Raw genomic sequence first — 21,916 nt, forward strand, 5'->3', positions numbered from 1 at the left:
CCTCTGATGTTTCTTTGAGCCCAGAGGAGCTGACTCAAATTCCAGTCAAGTTTCTTGATTTTGCGAAGAAACCTGAGATTTTTTATTGGATGGTGAATATTAGAAGGAAAATACATGAGAATCCAGAACTTGGTTTTCAGGAATTCGAGACCAGTAAACTTATCAGAGCTGAACTTGATCAAATGGGCATCCCTTATAAATTCCCAGTTGCTGTTACTGGTGTTGTTGGTTATATTGGAACTGGCCAGCCTCCTTTTGTTGCTTTAAGAGCAGATATGGATGCTCTGGCCATGGAGGTTTGATTATTATTTATAATATCTTTTTGACTTAAATAGCTATTGCTAACTTGTTGTGTAATATTTTTGTGATTATTGAAATGGACATATTATTATTTTGGCGTTGAAACATTTACAAATCCTGTGTTATTATGTGAATTCAATTTGTTGTGACAAATGGAATTGTTGAAGGCATGCATAAGATTATTGGTGTCATTGACTTTTAATTGAAACAGGAAAGTGTAGAGTGGGAGCATAAGAGCAAGGTTCCTGGTAAAATGCATGCTTGTGGGCACGATGCACATGTTGCCATGCTTCTTGGTGCTGCAAAGATGCTCCAAGTGTTTCGCCATGAAATAAAGGTTACTTTTCTTTTTCTTTTTTTGGCATTATTGAATTTGTTTGACCGTGTGAATACTAGTTTCAATTTTTGGGTATTAACACCATGTGAGATATAAGGCAAGCAAAACTGGAGGGTGGGGACATATTGATGATGAGCTACAGAGAATGAAAAGTTTCTATGGTGATAAGGGAACAATGAGTATGTTCCGATACCATAATTAGAATAAGTAGGAGATTGTTAAATGCCACTAGAATGTATTGTGTTCTTAGGTCTTAAAATGTCGCTTATTCTGCATATTTATGAATGAAACTGCTATCTCAAAACTTCTGAGGGTAAAGATGTGTTTGGTATTGAGTACAGGCAATGGTAGCTTTTAACCTAAAAGCTTAGAAGTTAAGTTGATTTGATCCCACACGTATATGATGAGAAACCTATAATATCTTCACTACTTTTGTCAAAATTGTTTTTTAAAAGTCATATTTACTACACACTATCAACTTTTATTTCTTAGTTACAACTTTTTCTTGGCAACAACGGTGGCTTAAAAGATATAACACCTCAATACTAAACAGGGCCTACAATCTACTGATAGGCGTGGCCGCACAACCTGCTTGTACGTACAAAGTCTTATACTTGCTATAAATCGAGTGGTCTCTATCTGTTCCTTAGTTCTCCTCTCTTTTTCCTTTTTCCCACATATGAAGGAGAATATCAGAATGTGAGAGGGAGCAATCATGGTTGTGGGTGATGCAACAATGTTGTATTTGCTACTCTCAGTACATACCTCAAGTGTGTCTTTTTTTGTGTTGGTCATGTATGATATTAATGACTAGCATCACATGCACAAGAGGATGTTAATGTTCCCGTATTGCCTTTATGCCCCTTATTGCCTTTATGCCGCTATGTAAATTGCACAAGGAAATGTCCTTCATGATTGACTAAGGCTGATACTAATGCTGTCGTGGTATCTTTTACTGTGTGGATGAAAACTTGGTATCTTTTACTGTGTGGATGAAAACTTTGTTTCAACTCTTTTATTTGGATAGGGAACTATTGTCCTTGTTTTCCAACCAGCTGAGGAAGGAGGTGGAGGAGCAAAGAAAATGTTAGATGCTGGAGCTCTGGAAAATGTAGAAGCAATCTTTGGACTACATGTTAGTTCACTTTTTCCAGTTGGTACAGTGGCCTCCAGGCCTGGCCCTACTCTGGCTGCAGGTGGTTTCTTTGAGGCAGTAATAAATGGAAAAGGCGGTCATGCTGCCATCCCTCAGCATACAATAGACCCAATCGTAGCAGCTTCTAATGTGATTGTTAGTTTACAACATCTGGTTTCACGTGAAGCTGATCCCTTGGATTCACAGGTAGTAGTCTCTCTCATGTCAGACTTACTTTATGAACCCCACAAAACAGACAGGAAAAAAAAATGAGAGTGCAGTTATAATTGAAGTAAATCTAAAAGTGTCAAACTGCACAGAGCATGTCTCATACTTGTTTTAGACTCATCAAGTCATTTATCCCCATTTTCTATTGTCTAACATCCTGCATCTGTCTTATACAAAGTCTTTGTAATATTTAATTGAAAAGTTTGATGTCATCATCTTTGTTTTTTTCATGGTTGTCTGCTGTTGGTGTTAGAAGAACCAACTTGATTAGGTAAAGGATTGCTTATTTCTCCTTTAGTATCCATTTATATTTTTTCCGAAAATACTAATTGAATAATACGTTTCTGAAATATTATTCCAGATTCTGTTAGTATTACCAATGTAAAACACAATTTTGCAGGTACTTACTGTCGCAAAATTTGAAGGGGGTGGGGCCTTCAATATTATTCCAGATTCTGTTACAATTGGTGGCACATTCAGGGCATTTTCAAAAGAAAGTATTATCCAACTTAAGCAAAGAATAGAAGAGGTACACTTGTTAATTGTTGCTAATTCAAACGCCTTTTATTCTTGGTTGTAAGGTTCCTGAAAATTAAAACGTTGGAAGTATTCTATGCCCTATTCTAAATTATCAGTGTCTCCAAATTATTATGACATGTTATTCAGTTATAGATTTTAGAACTCTCTAAATGCAAGTGGCAGGTTGTCATGAAACAAGCTAGCGTACAGAGGTGCAATGCTACAGTCACCTTCGATGATAAGTCATTCTACCCAGTGACTGTAAACAACAAAAATTTGCATGAGCACTTCCAAAAGGTTGCAGGAGACATGTTGGGTATCCAAAATATCAAAGAGAATCGACCACTGATGGGTACAGAAGACTTCTCATTTTTTGCAGAGGCAATTCCTGGATACTTCTACTACCTTGGTATGAATGACGAGACTAAAGGAAAGTTTGAAACAGGACATTCACCTTACTTCAGGGTAAATGAAGATGCACTACCATATGGGGCTGTTCTTCATGCATCATTGGCTACAAGGTACCTTCTCGAAAATCAACCCAAAACTACTTTGGCGAGCAGAAGCCTTCATGATGAACTGTGAGCTTAAGTTAGGCTCAAACCTTATTAGTAGAACAATTGAGATGCTCAAATGCCTCAGGAACTATTATTATGTTGTGCACTATAATTATTGTGGTTATCATAGATTATGTTTTCACCACTAGATTGAAATAGAAAAAAAAATGAAAAAAAAAAATTCACTTGGGGAAATTGGCCCCGACAGTATCTCGGGGCTGACATGGCATTAGCATCCCAGAAGGGATGTTAAGTCTCATATTGGAAATACAGTTGCCAACGCTACAAAGGAAAGAAAGCGGTGATTGTATTTTGATTTTTTACGAAATTTTCTCTAGCTCTCTTGACTTTCCACACAACGCTTATTTTGGTAAATGGGGACAGGATCATAACCTAAAAACCAGCGTATTTCTACACTTGCAATACTTTATATATAAAATCATTATCCATAAAGCAAATAACTAGAGAGAATACAGAGAGAGTAAATATGTTGTCACTCTTCAAACCTCAACTCTTGAATTCATCTTCTAATCCAAATAAAAGATCATCAACAATTGCACCGTTCTCATCACCCTGTCGTGAATCTGATGATATAGCAGTTGATAATTGCAAAAATAAAAAGGATGAGGAGAAAATCAAAGCAAGGTCTTGGAGGCTGCGTTGGATGACATGTTTCAGTGTGAAAAAATCAAAGCCTAAAGGCAAAGGCAAAGGCAAAGACAAGGACAGAGACAAATCATCAACCTCTGTGACATCTTCACCGATTCATGACAGCTGCTATAGTGCTATGAACTCTTATTATCGCGATGAGAATCTAAAAGCAGTCATTTCCTATTGTAGGAACTCGCAGGGACTGGTAATTAATTAACAATGCCTTGTCCTTCATTTTGTTATTTATAAATCACTGCTTAATTTATAATCCATATTTGTAACCTGCAGGGGAATCAAAAATGAATTACTATAACATCGTAGAAGATGATGAATCATTTCACTCAGAATATGACGCCAATGATGAGAATAATTTAGTTTCCTTTACATGTTTTACCGTTTCAATGATCCCAATCGTTCACTGTCAGAAGCAGTATCATTCTTCTTTTCTGATAGGAATTGTAATACCATCTTATTAGATTGGTAAAGCAATTAATTACTGCCGTCTCTTTTGATTTATGATTAAATTGGTCCATCACTATAATTATGTCAACAATCAATTGTTGCAATTTTAAAGCATACAATATTACTCCATAGACGTCGTATTGTCACATAGGGCTGGCAATTTCGGATTCGGATGAATCCAATCAGATTTTGAATAATTCAAAATGGGAAAAACTCATATGATTTCAATCTGAATCTTAAATATGATTCAATCCAATTCAAAATAATTTGAATCAGATGAAAATTTAAAAAAAGGTGCAATGAGATATAGAGAAGATGATGATGATCTTTTATATTATGATAGATTTACTAATCCTGAAGATATTTTCGATTGGATCTTCAAAATTGAAGATACTCTTGAAGATATTCCAGAGGGCAAACATGTTGAGTATGTGCCCTCAAAATTAATGGGACATGCATCACAATGGTGGACAAACTTACAAGCAAGATGAATTAACATGGAAGAGACAAGATTTGAACTCGGCATAGCATGAAAAGAAAGATAAAAGTTTAATTTATTTCTCTTGCATATTTTCAAGCTATCCGTCGTAAATTTGATAAGTGTTAATAAGGCACAAAATTTGTTCGATTCTATGAATCTCAACTACAAAATTACTGTTGTCATACGAATATTCACTTCTAAAGATGATGCAGATACAATTTCAAGATTTATAAAAAGATTATATGTTGATATTAAGGAACGAATTTTGTTACAAATTGATGCTACTCATGAATATTGGGATGTTGTGAAAATTATTTTAGAAATTGAATTGCAAATCAAGAGAGAGAGGAAGCAAGTATTGAAGAGAGTTGAACGAATGCAAGAGCATATAAGAGCCAAGGTAAAAAAAAAGATCAAGAGTCCAATAGATTCACTCTGTTAAAATTACAACATGAGCATTTGTTATCGAAACATGATCCTATCATGGACTTCTCCTCACCAAAGTATTCTAACTTGGAAAAACAACCTTCTTATGCCAATAAAGATAATAACTTACCAATGGAAGAAGATATTGTGCTTGAAGATTTTGATGTTACTCAAGATATATTGATTGTTCAAGATTCAACCATTGCAGTAAATGAAAAGAAAGAGTTTATCCAAGATTCTGAAGTTGAAGATGTTAGCATGGAAGAACAAGCTTTACTAGTTTCATCATTTGAAGAAAATAACATTACAAAAGTTTGTTTTGAAGAGATTTCAAGAAAGCATGATGTTTCCATTAAAGATGTACAATATATTCTTGATTTGAGTTTTATATCTAGCGATTTGATTAAAATTGTGAAAAAAAAAACTCAACCTGAAGAGACACGAATTGTTCTTGACGATGATAAAGTTGATATGGTTTTTCCAATTATTTGTGAAACTAAGCAAATTGATCTTGAAGACCTTGAGATAATCAATATGGTTGTGGCTATACACATTGAAGAGAAGAAAGTTATTGTTGAAGAAGATATAACGACCAAGATAAATTAACTAGGGAGAACATTGAGTGAGATTTTGCAAAAGACTTGAGAGGCCTAGAAGTTATTTATTCGTACAAGATTTTGACTTTTCGTAGAGTGACTAACAAGATCAAGAAGAAAATCAAGTATGAAGCTTTTCGAGTTTTAAGGAAGATTGATGAGAAAGACTATGAGCTCGAGCTCTAAGATATATTGCTACTCTACTTTAAGTTTTATCCTCTATATAGTCTTTTATTTTCAGCAAAACTCGAGGACGAGTTTTTTTCGAAGAGGAAGAGACTGATGTAGGAAGCATATAAGATAGAATAAATTAGAAATTATAATATTTGAGTCAATTTAGCATTTAGTATTTTATGAGTATTTATCTTGTTTTATTAAGGTTATTTGATAATCTAATTAAAATTTTAGATAATTTATCTTATTTGAAAATGATTAGGACTAAGTTAACTACTAGTATAAATAGGGTTGTTATTCATAGTTTATTGTAACAGCTTTAAGCCTCTCATCAACAATATTCAATATTTTTTCAATTGAGATATTTTCTCTTTTGTGAGAGCCGTCTTCTTGAGTTTTCAAGAACGTACGCCAGAACAACATTTAAAATTAATAGTTTTTATCCTATTTATTCCTATAAAATCTCTATTTAATTATTTTTTATTTATTTTTATTTTTTTCATTTGGATATGATTGGCTCATGATATCCCCTTGTTTGGATTTTTTTAAGGCATGTAAACTGCTTTCTTTAATTGTCGCTTAAGGTAAAAAAATAACTATTTCCATTAATCACTACTGATAAAGCTTCAATCCATTAAAGTTAAAGTTCTCAAATATCCATTTTTTTTTCAATTCTCTTCTTAATTAGTTGTATTATTTCAAAGTGAAAAAAATATCCCACTTGATGTACTTAATTATTTGAAAAAAAAATAATTTTTTTCCAAATGTATATATTGCTTATAGAATATTATTAACAATATCAATAGCAGAAAGAAGTTTTTCAAAATTAAAATTGATAAAAACTTATTTAAGATCAACCATGTCGGAAGAAAGATTAAATTAATTAGCTATATTATTGATAGAGAAAAATATATTATCGATAGAGAAAAATATATTAGCGAAATATAAAAATTTGATTAATAATTTTGCATCTCATAAAGCTAGAAAAATTGATTTTAAATAAATAAATTTTTAATAATAAATTATTTTGAAAGGCCTAATTGAAATAAATCGCCTGAAGCCCCAAAATTGGTTGAGCTGCCTTTGTGGGACATATTAATCGACACAGAGAGTTATCGTCCTTTCTTCGTCCTTTCTTGGAAAAGAAGCTCATTGAAATTTGCATTTACTGTTACATTTACTGTTGGAAAATGATGCTGACATTAAGTTTTGGGGTTAAAACGACTCTCATACCATTGATTGAGAGACTAATATTATGTGCATGCATTTGTGTGTCTTCCTTGTTTTTCATATTATCATATACCAAGCATCATGGTTAAGAGACTGATCTTATCTAAATATATCACGTAAAAAGAAGATATTGTAATTTTTAAATTACAATTGTTTTAGAGAGAAAACTTTAGTTGTGAAATAAACATATGATAGTATGTGATATGATTTCTAACAAAATAGTAAACATATTATAGTTTTTTTTTCAATATATTAGTGTGCTATAAAAGTAACTTATCTTATAAATCATAACAGTAGATATTTAATTAAATGTTTCACTACTATAACTTTTAAACTATAGTCATCTAATCACAATATTAAATAGGATTATAGTCTTTAAATTCAAATTTCTCTGAAAAAAAGAAAAAAAGAGTATCATTTATGTTCAATAATCTCTTGTGTGGTGGTAATATATTTGAACTACATGGTTTCAATGTATTAAGGTCTTGTTTGGGATTGAGGTACTATAACTTTTAAGTTACAGCTGTTGTGGAAAAAAAAACTATAACTATCAAACAAAAGTTAATAATATATAGTAAATATAAATTTTAAATAATAATTTTGATAAGTTATTAAATATATAATAGATTTTTCATTATACAAGTGAAAAATCATATCAACATAACTTATAAGTTACAACAGCTAGTATTTATCAAATACTTTAGTGTTGTACCTTTTAAACTACAGTTGTCCAACTTTAATTCCAAACACACCCTAAAATATGTCCAGCCATGTGAATTTACAACTTTTGCAAATTCCCTTTGATTGAATGGTGCATCGCAATTCCCTTGGACTTAGAACTAATAAATTTTCAATCGCCATACCACTTGATCCGTTCACACCCTTAATTCTACACCGCTACACGAATGCTGTACGTATGCATGAAAAAACAAAAGCAAACAAAAGAGACTTTGTATCATATGTCTCAAAAATAAAAAGAAATAAACGCAATATTAAAAATATATGAAATTACAATTCTGCTTAAAAGTTTGACTTTCTCTTTTTTTTTTCCTCTCAGAAGTATATAAGTGTCTGGTGGGCAAAGCCTAACACAATCTTTTTAACCCCCACCTTCTTCATAATTAAAATTTAAATGACAAGTCAAATAAAACTGTTTGAAAATTATTCGGTCAAAATTTTGACTTTATTAAAATTATATAAAATTAACAAGTAAGTTTGATGCTAATTGTTTCACTTAAAATCAAAGTCTTTTTTTTTTAATTTTGTTAAAAAATTTGACAATTTTTTTTTCTTCCTACAAGCATCAATCAATTGCTTAAGATTTATTTATTAATTTATTTTCTAATTTGAAAAGCAACAAGAAAATGACAAAAAAAAAAAAAAAACAAAGCCCTAAATTCAAACAGGCCAATTCTCGAATGGGGCTAAAAACAGGCCCAAGCTAATCACACTCGATAGAGTATTTATATATTCGCTAGAAACCCTAACCCTAGATTCGTGTTGTCTGCCTCAATTTGGGCGAGAAAGAGTCTCACAGCAGCAGCAGCAGCAGCAGCGGCCAACAAGACTACTCAAACGATCAGCTATGGGTAAACTCTCTGAAAAAGAAGCTTTGGTATTAGCTTTCGCTTTCGCTTTAATTGTTTCTTTTAGTAATCTTAAACTCTTTGTTATTATTTCTCAGGTAAGGTTCACGGATCTTTGGCTCGTGCCGGTAAGGTGAGAGGCCAAACTCCTAAAGTTGCTAAACAGGATAAGAAGAAGAAGCCACGGGGCCGCGCCCACAAGCGCATGCAATACAACCGCCGCTTCGTCACCGCAGGTGATTACTCTTGTTAGCTTGTTTTTGTAGATCTAAGCTGTCGTTCTGATTTAATTTCTGTCTTTTTATTATAATTATTATTAATATGTGCTGTTGATAGTTTCATTTGAAGATGAATTTATCAGTATAAATACTATGCTTAGCTAAAGTATGGATTAGACAAGCTGATGACACAGAGCTGAGTTTTTTTAAATTGTAATTTAGCTTGTATATATGTATAAGTCTATAAATATATGTGTAGATTAGAAAAAAATGTGCTAGTTCTGCGTTTATTAAGTAATGGCTATTAATTGTTAGTGCCCGTTTTTTATGATTGTCGAATTTGTTCTTGTTTTCTTGCTTGATGCAGTGGTTGGTTTTGGAAAGAAAAGAGGACCCAACTCATCTGAGAAGTAAAAAAATGCTTGAGAGGATGAATGAAGAAGGGTTAGATAGGTGAAAAAGCACTTGGTGTTTTTGATAATTTCTCTTATGTTGTGTTTAAAGACCTTATTATGGTATTCTGTTACTAATGTTATGTTTTGAGATTTTGTCTCTCTTAAACTTGTGATCATCATTTTGTTAGTAGAGATTATGTGATTTTCTTTTCAAATGTCTTTAATTTGCTGTTTGTTGTGTGGTTGCCTTTCTTTCTTAGTTATGTATGATAGTTGTTCAATTGGTCCTTTGTCTCTGAAGAGGAAGGATTCTCCGGTTTCATATGGTATGGTTTAACAGTCTGCCAACCGCCTGATCTTTTCACGTGAAAAATGGAGAACAAGAACTGAAATTCTATTTGAACAACTTTATTGTTTGGGAAATTTTCTAATATTTTCATTTCCAATTATCTTATTCTTTTTGTTGAATAACTTTTGCTTTTTTGAGGTAAAGAACCAACTGATAAGATCTTTATTTGGTTCATTGCCATATATTGAATAAACTTCTGCCTGTGCTAAGAAATATGTTGAGCAGAGTAGGCAATTGCAAATTTTTTTAATCTATAAATGGGGTGTTTAATTGTATACTTTGTAATAATAATCGCTGAAGGCTAAAGTTCATGTCAACAAAGCAAGTTACCAATGATCTGTTTCGTCAACAAAGAGGTGCTAACTCATCCAAATGATGTAATCTTAATTGCTCATTACTGAAGAATATTTGGGTTGGAATGTCTCTCAATTGGTAAAAGAGACTGTTTCGAAGCGTCTTTCACTGGAAATTCCTCATCCGATGTCTCATCCAAAGGTATTCCCTCTCATTAGCTATGTGAGGTTTCATTTTGCGGGTTGATGATATATGCCGTAGAAATTTATGTGATATTACAAGGCTGGGCATCGAATTGGATTTGGATAGATTCAATCCGATCCGTACAAATTCGGATCGTATTTGGATTTACCTTCAAATTTGATTGGATATATAATTTGTATTGTCCGATTGGGTTTGATTTGGATCGGATTGGATTTGGGTGAATGCGAATAATTTGATTGGATTCACATCTGCGGTACGGTTATTAAAAAATAAAAAAAGAAGAAAATATAGAAGTAGCCTGCAGCAACAATCGTTCAAATCTTCCTAATCCTAAACCAGTAGTCGCCATAACGATGACTCCACAACAAACTGGAGAAGCCACAAAGCAGCACCAACCACGAGCACACGACCACAAGACTACGAAAATTAGAGAAACCATAAGCATAACCAAAATGAGGCCACCAGACCCACGACCTCACTGACATTGCAAATGCCGCTGACTACACAAACCAAACTAACGTAGCTGAATCTTCCACGACGTCCAGTCACCACGTGGACTTATCAAAGTGCGAAAGAGGAGGCAGAGCGAAGCGAACAAACCTTGACTGCTACCCCTTTCGTGAGAAATTAATTATCATATTATTGTTTACATTTATGCTCAGCTCCTTGCAGAAAAGAAGTAATTTTTTTTTTTGTTAAGTTCATTAGTTATGCAAATTAGGGAATTGTTAAACCCACACTACTCTACTTGTGGAGCTCAATTTTTTTTTTTTCTTTGGGGTTTCCATTTCTCACCCTTTTGCCTTATTACTTGAAATTAGGTAGTCAGTTGTCACTGGATGGGTATTTTGCGCAGCAACCCACAAAAGTCGTTAAGTAAACTTAGAAAACTTTTTAAGCTAGCCAAATAAGATAATTGCAGAAAGGATAGAGAGAAGATAGTAATATGACTAAATATAATTTTATTACTTATAAAGAGAAAATATAATAGAGCTTTTTATAAGAGCTTGAGTTGCTTGCGTGCTCTGTGTGTGTGCTTGTGTGGTTGTCTGTGTTGTGCAAAATGGCAGGTGCTAGGCCTTATTTATAGAGTTGAATGCCTAGCTCATAAAACTTCCTAGCAAGTGGGTGCAACTTGCCTAAATATCTCCTACAGATTAAAGTGCAAAAGTGTAGAAACTTCTAGACTATTTACAATTGTAAAGAATTCTAGATTTTAAGCGGGGCTTGTTCACTTGCTGACCGCACCATGATTGGTTAGTTGTGCGAAGAAGCCCATTGCTGAGCGCACCCTAATACTGCGTGCATCCTACTGTTAGGCGGACTTTTACTGAGCGTACCTGTGCGCGCCAATTTAGCTTTTGTTTTCGGCAAAATTGAGCGGCTCGTGACACAATACTGGAATTTAGGTTTTAAAGTTTCAAGTTTTAAAGGTTTTGATGTGTCAGCTGCTATTTGGCCGTTGGAGATTTGGTGAAATATATCTCTTGGGTTTGTATTTTAAATGTAAGCCAAATCCAAAATGTAATATGAATTCGAAATATAATTCAAAATCCAAATTGATCCAAATCCGAGTTTATTCGAAATCTTCATCCGATTCAATAATTTGAATTGGATTCAAATTATTTTAATTTTCCTTTTTTGGTTTTTGTGTAAGAACATAAAAATTAAAGGGCATTATTATAATTAAGGGAAAGTAATGGGTAAAAATTATAAATAATCAAAAGTTTGTGTCGCTGGCGACGATGATTGGAAATTGGTCAAGGATAGGTAGATCTAGAAGATTTGAGGTTGATGAGTGTGATGGTGGTGGCAGTTTGTCTCAAATCGTGATGGATTGATAGAAAAATTGAATTGAAGTAGTGATTGGAAGTTTTGTTCGTTTCTAGTGAACGGAGCAACGGTTGGCAGCGAGTGTCGGTTTGAAAGAAGGGGTTGATGATGCTGAACAAATTGGAGGTAGTGGTGGCTGGCAAATTGGCAGTGAAGGGCCACGAATTAAGCAGCGGTTGGTGCGGTTGTTTTGGTGTGTGTTCGATCGGTGGCTTCGGTGGTGAGATAAGTTGGGTTTTGATGGTGGGCTTATTCTGGTTCTTATAGTAGAGAGGATTGATGGGAAAGACAACAGAAAACAATGGATTACGGCCATGTGCGACAGCTGTAATGGTGGTTTCAAGCTTTGTAGGATTTTTTTTTTATGGAATTAATGGATGATGGAGGAATGATTTGTGTATGGAAGGTGGTTGGTGGTTAGGAAAGCTATGCTTAGTATAGAAAGAGACTTTAATACCACTTGATGTGGGGCAAAGGTGATACTAGATGTTATTCTAGCGTACGTTCTTAAAAACTTAAGAAGGGGGCTTTCACAAAGAAGAAAATATCTCAATTGAAAAAATACTGAATATTATTGATAAGAAGCTTAAAGGTGTTATAATAAATATGAATAACATCCCTATTTGTATTACTAGCTAACTTAGTCTTAATCCTTTTCAAGCAAGTTAAATTATCTAACATTCTAATTATATTAGAATTACAAATATGACTCATTTATGCTTAATAAAACAAGATAAATCCTAATAAAATACTAAATACTAAATTGACTCAAATATTATAATTCCTAATTTATTCTATCCTATATGCTTCCTACATCAAAAGATTACTAGAAAACAATTATAATATATATGAATTAATAATTTAATAGCTATAATTTTGGAAAAATTTTGGGGCATCCATATGTTGTGGGGCTCTAGGCAATCACATAGGTTGCCTGGGGGAAGAGTCACTTTTGATGTCTCAACTAACTAGCTCATAACAATAATTACATCCTCGAATAAGGCCCGCCCACTAAAATAAAAGGAGTGGACAACACAATTGTCCTAAACGGATTCTAAATATCATCATAAGGGTAATTGTATTAGTCAACACACTTCATAGCACCAAATCAATCAATTCTATTAGCAATGTTGCTAGCATGATTATTTCATGGTTGGGAAATATTTTGTTTCAAAGTGGATTTGAAGGAAAAGAAAAGTAAAAAACTAGATAAACTATGGAATGATGATTTAGTGAGGAAGATGATTGCTTTACAATGGGCAACACATCGAGTGAAACTGTCTAATTAATCTATAACTTCAATACTATACATAAGAAATCACAAAATTTTACTATATCTCCATATACTTACCATATGATTGAGGTACTGTGCTCATTAGATTATCATTCATAAACTAACAATGAAGAATAATATTCGCAGTTCATAAAAATAAAATTAGGGACAATATCTACATAATCGTGTGTCTTGACAAGGGTACTTGTCAAAGGTGCTTCTGCGCCTCTAGGATCCAAGGCTGTGAAATTTTTCAAACCTAGAAGCAGTATTGTGGTGAAGCTTAGAGAGGACCAGGCCAAGTTAGAAACTTTTCTTATTTGATTACAAAATTAACATTATTGAAATTTGTATAAAAATTTTATATTAATTTGTTATGTCATCTCTTCAACTATCATCAAATTCTTATTTGAGTTCATCATTTGAAGTGTAAAATTATTATATAAATAATCGTAAATGATGTTTAGAACATATATTTTGAGGGATAAAGATCATGATGTCTTCCCTTATTAGGTGTATCTTTAATTTATTCATTAACAAAGTTATCTTGAACAATAAAAAGCTATTGAATTATTTGTAAATGATACTCACTCCAGCCATGCCCTCAAGCAGCGGTCAACTACATTTAGGTAAATATTAGAGTAGCCTTCATATTAATTCAAACTTTTAAAGTAATTATTAAAGTATTCTAACTTTTATTTCTCTTAGAGGAATTGATTTGTGGTTCATTGACGAGGCGTATGTTTTACAATCAATACGAGTTAAATTAAAAAAAAAAAGAAAAAAAAAGGCAAATAAAACCTCAGTAATATAGAAACATATTATCTTGGACTATTGGTGGGCAAGCAAAGAAACTTCGTGTATAGGAAGACCTATATTTAATAGTAGATAAATTAATAACCTTTTGTTCTACAATAATTTCCATGGTTCCAATTTAGGCAAAGGGTTAAATTAATATTTTCAAAAATTGATAAGATAATACATTTTCTCAAAAATCTTTATACAACTTTGTGGTCCTATTCATATTAGAAATTTTTAATTTGCTGAAATTACAAATACAATTATTTTAATATTTTGTTAAATAAAATATGATTCTATTGTTACTTATTTTTTTTTCTTGAAATTTAAATATAGTTGGATCTCATCTCTATTTTTCTTATCGCTTCTAGAAGTTCCGGAGTTGAATTGAAATTGCAAGAATTTAAATATGTTTTGTTAATTTAATTTATATTTAATAGATAATTCATTTTTGATTGATTGGATTGGTAAATACAATAAATTTCTAGTTGATTAAAATGTATGTTCATTGAATTGTATATACACTCTATAAATTAATAAATTATTAATATACCGAATAATTAATACATTTTTGAATTAATAAGTTTTGTATGGTCCCAATATTATTAATTTATAGGGTTTCTATTATATTACTATAATATGATAAGTTCTTTTATCACAAAGGGCAAGCATTTTTCTTTATTCATATCAAATACCCACCAAAATTTTCCTAACATATCAATTCACAACCAAGATTTTCTAATAGCTATACTTTGCCACTTAATGTTTCAATTGTTATCATTTTATCACTAAAACCTTAACATGATTAAAACATTGTTGAGGCCATAGGGGTATTTAAGGAATTTTGAGTTGAAATTATTTTCCTATTTTCTAGTTATTTTACATATTTTTATTTTGTTAGACATCCTATTTAAGAGTCTTTTTCTTCTTTATTTCAATTATTAAAATTTTATTATATTAAAATATCTTCAAAATAAAATTATAGGTTTGTGATAGAGTGACAATAATTGAAAATTTTTAATGCATCCATAATAAAAATAATTCATGATATTATTTTTACTTATGCAAATGAATTTCATCATATTAAAGCTCAGTTGTAATGAAACCACCAAAACAATTCATATAATTTTATATTATTTTATTTTACCATAACTTTATTTTTTTCTATTTACTTTTAATCTAGACGGCGCCATTTCTTTATCTCTTTATTTTTAAATTCATTTAAAATTTTCAATCAAACGCAAAAGTAGAGTCAAAATAAAAATTCTTTCACAAAATGCTTAACGACCAAAATCTCTATCACAAAAATAGTCATTAACTCTTTATAGAAAAAAAAAATCTTTTACAAATATGTCATACTATTATGGTTGAAAAATTTTTTATCACGAGTCTATCATATTTTTAGCACATAAGGAGCTAACCTCAAGAATTATCACAAAGGTACTTGTTATAGTTGGTCATTTTAATTTCTTGTACTATATAGATCTTGTATTTCTTTTTATTTTTACTTTAAATAAGAAATTATTGAAGATAGATCATAGATTCTTGAAAAAATTTTCCAGGAGGTTTAATTATATCAAGCTTTATATTACAATGCAGCTGAGTTTTATTTTCCTTCTTGTTTAACATAAGGTTTCATGTTCTTATTTATTTAGATATAAGTATGTGTAGTCATTACAATAGGTTGATGGAAAAAATCTTAACCTAAAGAAATTAGAATTACTTGACAGATTAGTATGAAATTAAAGTTTTTTTAAGATACAGAAAAACATGCCGATTTTGGAAATAAATAAATATATAAATACGTAAAATAGAAAGTGAAAAATAAAAATACAAAAACAGGCAACTTCATTCATATTATTTTATAGAGTTGGACTATTGACATCCCTTCATTGATCTTATAAAACCCCTGTGATATTATAATTACATTTAAGAACAAATATAAATAAAATTAATCTCATTTATATTTTCTTTCTCTCTTCTATTTCATTTTGCTTGCACAATATAATTTTTTTTAATCATTAGAATAATCTGAATTAGGAAGCAATCTATAATTTTTTTAATAATTAAATTATTCTAAATTTAAGAAGTAAATTTTTAATCCAAAATAATACTCTTGTAACATATGTAGCAACAAAACTAGGATACAACATTGTGAGAAAATAAATTAAATAAAATTTTATCTCACTACAAATAATTTTTTAAGGGTTCTCAAATTAATTATTGTACCCAAAGTTTATATGTACGATAAAATTATATTGGACCCATAAAATATTTAATATTTTATAAGATTTGTCTTATTTTTTCTTTTAATGTTTTTTAAGAAATTAAATGATAAAGAAAGTTTGAAGAGGGGAATACAATTATTAAGATTAAAATAGTGAGAAAGTTATTAGAAATTGGAAGGGTCCAACTATGTTACAACTGTTATACCATACCACTCTTTTTGTCCTTATTGTGAAATGCCGTTGGATGTAAAACTATTGAATCTAATGGTTGAAATTACATAATAGATAATTGAGGTGTAGACCGTCAACTGTTGGAGCCGGTTATCATCAGAGTTTTCTCCACCTCGTTGTTTCCATTTTGATCTTCCTTCTCCTCTTCCTGACCATCAGCGTTTTCTCAAGACCCCTCCTCCGACTTGGTCTCATCCTTATTGCTATCAGATTTCTTCTCACCATCATCCGAATCAGATTTATTTCAAGCGATTAATTTATTCCCACAACTGACTTTGGAGCAAGAAGTAGAAGAACGTTAAGCACAAAGTCCAAACAAGCTCACAAGCAAGCATTTCTTCAAACAGAAGTGTTTCCCACCTGACACTTGCAGTCACACAGTCCCCTGGTTTCTCCATACAGCTTTTTCCCATAATCATTCTAACAAACAACTTCAATACAAAAAAAAAAGGAAAAATCGTTATCTCAACGCTAGGTGATGGTGAGTTAACTTTAATCCTTAACTTGGATAAACGATTGAAATGACAGAAACTCATTTTCTCTTGTTTGCACGCCATAGCTAAGAGTTGAGGGTTAAGCCGTTTGTCTATTCGGGTTATCGAACCCGATTCTCTCCAAAAATTTCTACCCAAATTCCCAAATTTACGCTCATTTAAATCAACAAGGTTTCTCAGCAATGCTCATCTTCAAATTGTGGCCAGACGATCTCCTAAAATCTAGATTTTTAATGTTAATCTTAAACAAACACGTCAAGATTTTGATGATGTCGGTGATGATGGTATTTGTGCTATAGCTTCCAAAGTTATGTAAAGTTCATTAAGAAAGAGTATTTGGCAATGTTGGGGTTATTTCGATTGTTAATAAATCAGCTCAAAGTTTGACGAATTTGGATGTAGGGAGGTGTAGTTTGATTAGCGATCAAGCTTTGGAAGCCATTGGGACGACGAGGATAATTGGGGTTCTGAATTTGGATCGTTGTTCATTGATTACCAGACTCTGTCTTAACCGATTTCTCTGGTTTGCTTTAAGACAAACGTGGCCATCTCTTGCGCGTTGGATCGCTTGTTTTTCAATCTAATGATTATATGAGATAAAGACAAAAAGTGTGATATAATATCACAATTACAATAAAGTTGAGTCCTAAGATTTATAAATAAAATAGTGTTTATTTAAAAAAATAATATTTTTGACATTAAATAAAATATTATTAAAACAAAGGCAAAGGATTTTCGAAGGTGCTAATAGTCCCACTCTATTTTATATTTGGTGTACTTTTTTAGATTTTAAATCCGTTAACAGCTGTAGCTTAGCTCATCCAAAAGAAGAAAATTCCATTAGCGTTGGCAATACGAAACGGCTTGTGGGGGCGTGGTAAAATACATCAAAACATTTGGGTGTTGGGGGAAATTAACCCACTCTGAAAAACCTAAAGCCTATATACCAAGCAACGGCCTCAACCCAAACCATCACCAAAGCAACGGCCTCAATCCCTGCGAACCAGCAGCCACTCAGAATCTTGCTGCTGCTCACAAACTTGCCATTGCTCACGATATATCTCTCAGGTTTATTTACTGATTTACTCTTTATTCTTTAGTATAAATAATAAAATTGTGTTCTTATTTGGTTATTTGATTTAGAGGTGGTGGGTTGTGTCCTTTTTTGTTTTTGGCGGGGTGGGGGGTGTTGGGGGGCTTTAGTGAAGCTGAGACTTTGGTCTTCAAATCGCTTATTGTCTTTAGTTTTTATTAAGTCGATCAATGGAATGATTATGGTTTTCTGTGCTCTCACATGTGTTATTCTTTAATGTCAGAGTTCCATTGAAATTTATTTTAGTTTAATATGAAGAAATAGCAGGGTGGATTCCTTTTTTTGATCGTTTTGTGCCAGTTATACTACCAATCAAGTTTTGGCCATTACTGGTATCAATCATGTCATAGTCTGTTAGCTGTGTGGATTCCTTTTTATGTGCTTTAATTCTCTGATGTTTTCTTCATTTGGACAGACTTTATTGTCTTATACCTGTAAATCTTGATTAATAATTTGTTAGGTTCAGCTTTTCATTGTGTTTTTCTGAAGTTTCATGCATCCTAATTTGAATAATTATAGGTGCACTGTCTCCCCACCAATGGCAGATAACGAGCTGCCAGTCGACCAAGTTGCAACCATGGATTTAAATGATGATGCGGTGCAAAGACACCAATTCTCAGACCGTGTTCTGATCAAGTCTATTTTGACTCGACCTGATGGTGGCGCTGGGCTAGCTGGGCAGCAAGTGCGAGTTGGAGGATGGGTGAAAACAGGTCGTGAGCAAGGGAAAGGCTCTTTTGCTTTTCTGGAGGTGAATGATGGGTCATGCCCTGCTAATTTGCAGGTTATTGTGGACAAGGATGTAGCAGATTTAGGCCAGCTGGTGCCAACTGGCACTTGTGTTTATGTTGAGGGCATGCTTAAAAACCCTCCTGAGGGGACTAAACAGAAGATTGAGCTTCGGGTTCAGAAAGTGGTCGATGTGGGTATGGTTGACCCTGCTAAGTACCCTATCCCCAAGACAAAGCTCACTCTTGAGTTTTTGAGGGATCGTATTCCTTTTCGGCCCAGGACAAACACGATAGCTGCGGTTGCACGAATTCGAAATGCACTTGCTTATGCCACTCATACATTCCTTCAGAAGCAAGGGTTTCTCTACATTCACACTCCAATTATCACCACCAGTGATTGTGAGGGTGCTGGTGAGATGTTTCAAGTTACAACTCTAATAAGTGATGCTGACAAGTTGGAGAAGGAACTGATCAAGAATCCTCCTCCATCAGAAGCTGACATAGAAGCCGCCAAGCTTGTTGTCAAGGAGAAAGGAGAGGCTGTTGCAAAACTAAAATCTGATAAAGCAGGCAAGGAGGCGATAAGTGCTAGTGTTACTGAACTTACAAAAGCGAAAGAGAATCTTGCAAGGCTCGAGGAAAGATCAAAGCTTAAGCCAGGAATCCCACAAAAGGATGGAAAGATTGATTATACACAAGATTTCTTTGCCCGTCAAGCCTTTTTGACTGTTTCTGGTCAACTTCAAGTTGAAACTTATGCATGTGCTGTTAGTAATGTCTATACATTTGGGCCAACTTTTCGAGCTGAGCACTCCCACACTTCCCGGCATTTGGCAGAATTTTGGATGGTGGAACCTGAAATGGCTTTTTCAGACCTTAAGGTGCGTTGGACATACACTGCTCACTGTTTGGTATTTGAGAAGCTCTGATGTTTGACTTATTTCTTTGTGACTAGTCCTAGTCCTAATCTGGTAGCAAACTAGCAATATTTCTATTTTACAGTATATGAAAAAACATATGACATTTCTACTATTATCTAATTCAAATAACAAACTTTGTAAATCAGAAAAGGGACATGTTTTACATTATATTACAAAGTTCTCGTAAATACACTATTCTTGCTGAGAGCAAAAAGAGGCTATATGAACTACACGTTTAAATTCTCTATCTTCATTGTAGTTGTAGCTCGTCAAATTACTTTATTTCTTTCTTAAACCTTCGGTATTTATCTTTTAAGAAAATTGTAGAGCAAGTACATTTAATAGTTTTATAGCTTTATCCTTCCAAATTTCCAAGTTGTTATTCTAATTCAGTTAGTTAGTCTAGTTCTTTTGCTATTGCAACTATTATTCGAACTGCTATTAGAAATTATCTTTCTTCTATAGCTTAGTTTTTAATATCTTTTAGCTAAAACATAAAACGTCTTTACAACTTTGTCTATTAACCGATTCTTAAATCCTAATATTTTATTTTCTATATCTACGGTTTCTTAAGGAAATATGATCCTGTTGATTCTCCTAAATGATTAAACTTGTCTAAAAGTATTCCTAAAAATACTTCATGATTAAAGTTCTGTTAAATGCTGTTTGTTTGGTGTTTGAGCAGTTGTAAAGCTTGACTGATTTCCTCTTTGGACCAGTCGTAGTCCTGATCTAGTTGGCAATCTAGCCATGGTGCTATTTTTATAATGCTTTGACATATGTTTGTGGCAACTGTGCTAAGTTGATCTGCTCACCATTAGTGTTACCAAGTTCTCAATATACCTGCCGATTCTTAAAGGTTCTTACATTTGTAGGATGATATGAACTGTGCGGAGGCATATGTGAAATTTATGTGTGACTGGTTACTTGACCATTGCTTTGACGACATGGAGTTTATGGCTAAAAATTATGATAAAAGTTGCATTAACCGTCTAAGAATGGTTGCTTCAACTCCCTTTGAACGCATAACATACACTGAAGCAGTAGAGCTACTAGAGGTTGCTGTGAAGGAGGGGAAACATTTTGAGAATAAAGTGGAGTGGGGGATTGATTTGGCATCTGAGCATGAAAGGTATGCAGACTGCTCATGTGCATGTAATTGTTTCATCATTAAAGTGTGGGACGGTGGGTATTGATTCCTTGGTTTGCTTGCCTACTGTTGCAGATACTTAACTGAGGTCAAATTTCAGAAGCCTGTCATTGTGTACAACTATCCAAAAGGAATCAAAGCATTTTACATGAGGCTCAATGATGACTTGAAGACTGTGGCAGCTATGGATGTCCTTGTACCTAAGGTGACTTGTTTCTTCAAAAAATTTCAAGCACTGGATTGGTTGCTCTATTTATATTCTTCTAGAATTGATGTCCCAGATTTTATTACAGGAATGATGATACATTTATATTGATTATCTTATGTTATAGGTAGGAGAGTTAATTGGTGGGAGCCAAAGGGAAGAGCGTTATGATGTAATCAAGAGCAGGTATTATAAATGATACATGTTAGGAAAGTTAAAGATACTGTGACTTGCAAGCTTCAACTAACTGTAATATATTTTGTGTGGGATGCATTGAATTACAGAATAGAGGACATGGGACTCCCTCTTGAACCATACGAGTGGTACCTTGACCTGCGGCGCTTTGGGACAGTGAAACATAGTGGGTTTGGCTTAGGCTTTGAACGGATGATTCTTTTTGCCACAGGCATCGACAACATTAGAGATGTTATCCCCTTCCCAAGATATCCCGGAAGAGCAGATCTCTAATCTTGAATTTGCAAACATGCCTTTTTGAAAAATCACTAGTTATTACATCTTTTGCTGATTCCAAACAATGTTAAACCAGGAAACCATAACATTGAAATTTATGTTTGCCATATTCTTAATGATAGAGATATTTTCTGGATTTGTCTTCTGCAAGCGTTTACGGCGGAATTATGATTTATTATTAGAGAATATATTAATAAAATTTTGATTGTAATATAGCAGTGTATTGGTGGAATATCAAATTTATTAAGATTTAAATTTAAAGTAATATATTGTTTTAATCTTGTGAAAGATTAATACTGTGTCTACGTAAAGGTTTAGGGAATAAAAATGAAGGAATGAGAATAAAA

General features: G+C 32.9%; 4 protein-coding genes across 4 annotated transcripts; all 4 read left to right on the forward strand.

Moving 5' to 3' along the window:
- Positions 1-2: 2 nt before the first annotated feature.
- On the forward strand, positions 3-3,224 carry LOC18056160 (IAA-amino acid hydrolase ILR1-like 4; the record flags this gene model as incomplete). Its single annotated transcript, XM_006451305.2, has 5 exons — positions 3-296; positions 512-637; positions 1,665-1,979; positions 2,401-2,529; positions 2,703-3,224. Coding segments are annotated over 5 exons (1,266 nt in total), but the record flags the coding sequence as incomplete, so codon positions are not given.
- A 77-nt stretch (positions 3,225-3,301) lies between these two features.
- LOC112095821 lies at positions 3,302-4,220 on the forward strand. The gene is made up of 2 exons (XM_024178218.1): positions 3,302-3,932; positions 4,016-4,220. The coding sequence occupies exons 1-2, from the start codon at positions 3,564-3,566 to the stop codon at positions 4,028-4,030; spliced, it is 384 nt and encodes a 127-aa protein (XP_024033986.1). The 5' UTR covers positions 3,302-3,563; the 3' UTR covers positions 4,031-4,220.
- A 4,354-nt stretch (positions 4,221-8,574) lies between these two features.
- On the forward strand, positions 8,575-9,519 carry LOC18055660 (40S ribosomal protein S30). The gene is made up of 3 exons (XM_024178032.1): positions 8,575-8,685; positions 8,781-8,918; positions 9,268-9,519. The coding sequence occupies exons 1-3, from the start codon at positions 8,682-8,684 to the stop codon at positions 9,312-9,314; spliced, it is 189 nt and encodes a 62-aa protein (XP_024033800.1). The 5' UTR covers positions 8,575-8,681; the 3' UTR covers positions 9,315-9,519.
- Positions 9,520-17,846: 8,327 nt separating this feature from the next.
- On the forward strand, positions 17,847-21,782 carry LOC18055661 (asparagine--tRNA ligase, cytoplasmic 1). Its single transcript, XM_006451308.2, has 6 exons — positions 17,847-18,067; positions 18,612-19,704; positions 20,619-20,875; positions 20,969-21,098; positions 21,226-21,284; positions 21,383-21,782. Exons 2-6 carry the CDS (start codon positions 18,631-18,633, stop codon positions 21,564-21,566), a joined length of 1,704 nt encoding a protein of 567 aa, XP_006451371.1. The 5' UTR covers positions 17,847-18,067; positions 18,612-18,630; the 3' UTR covers positions 21,567-21,782.
- Positions 21,783-21,916: the final 134 nt, after the last annotated feature.

Source organism: Citrus clementina, unplaced genomic scaffold, assembly GCF_000493195.1.
Source record: "Citrus clementina cultivar Clemenules unplaced genomic scaffold, Citrus_clementina_v1.0 scaffold_1, whole genome shotgun sequence".
Classification (NCBI taxonomy): domain Eukaryota; kingdom Viridiplantae; phylum Streptophyta; class Magnoliopsida; order Sapindales; family Rutaceae; genus Citrus; species Citrus x clementina.

What these genes read in the sequence shown, in the direction of transcription:
- LOC18055660 (XM_024178032.1), top strand. An exon ending in CCGCCGCTTCGTCACCGCAG is followed by an intron (nt 8,919 to 9,267) that starts GTGATTACTCTT and finishes TGCTTGATGCAG; the next exon opens with TGGTTGGTTTTGGAAAGAAA.
- LOC112095821 (XM_024178218.1), top strand. Translation starts at nt 3,564, where the DNA reads ATGTTGTCACTCTTCAAACCTCAACTCTTGAATTCATCTTCTAATCCA.
- LOC18055661 (XM_006451308.2), top strand. Translation starts at nt 18,631, where the DNA reads ATGGCAGATAACGAGCTGCCAGTCGACCAAGTTGCAACCATGGATTTA. An exon ending in TTGGCATCTGAGCATGAAAG is followed by an intron (nt 20,876 to 20,968) that starts GTATGCAGACTG and finishes CTACTGTTGCAG; the next exon opens with ATACTTAACTGAGGTCAAAT. An exon ending in TGGATGTCCTTGTACCTAAG is followed by an intron (nt 21,099 to 21,225) that starts GTGACTTGTTTC and finishes CTTATGTTATAG; the next exon opens with GTAGGAGAGTTAATTGGTGG.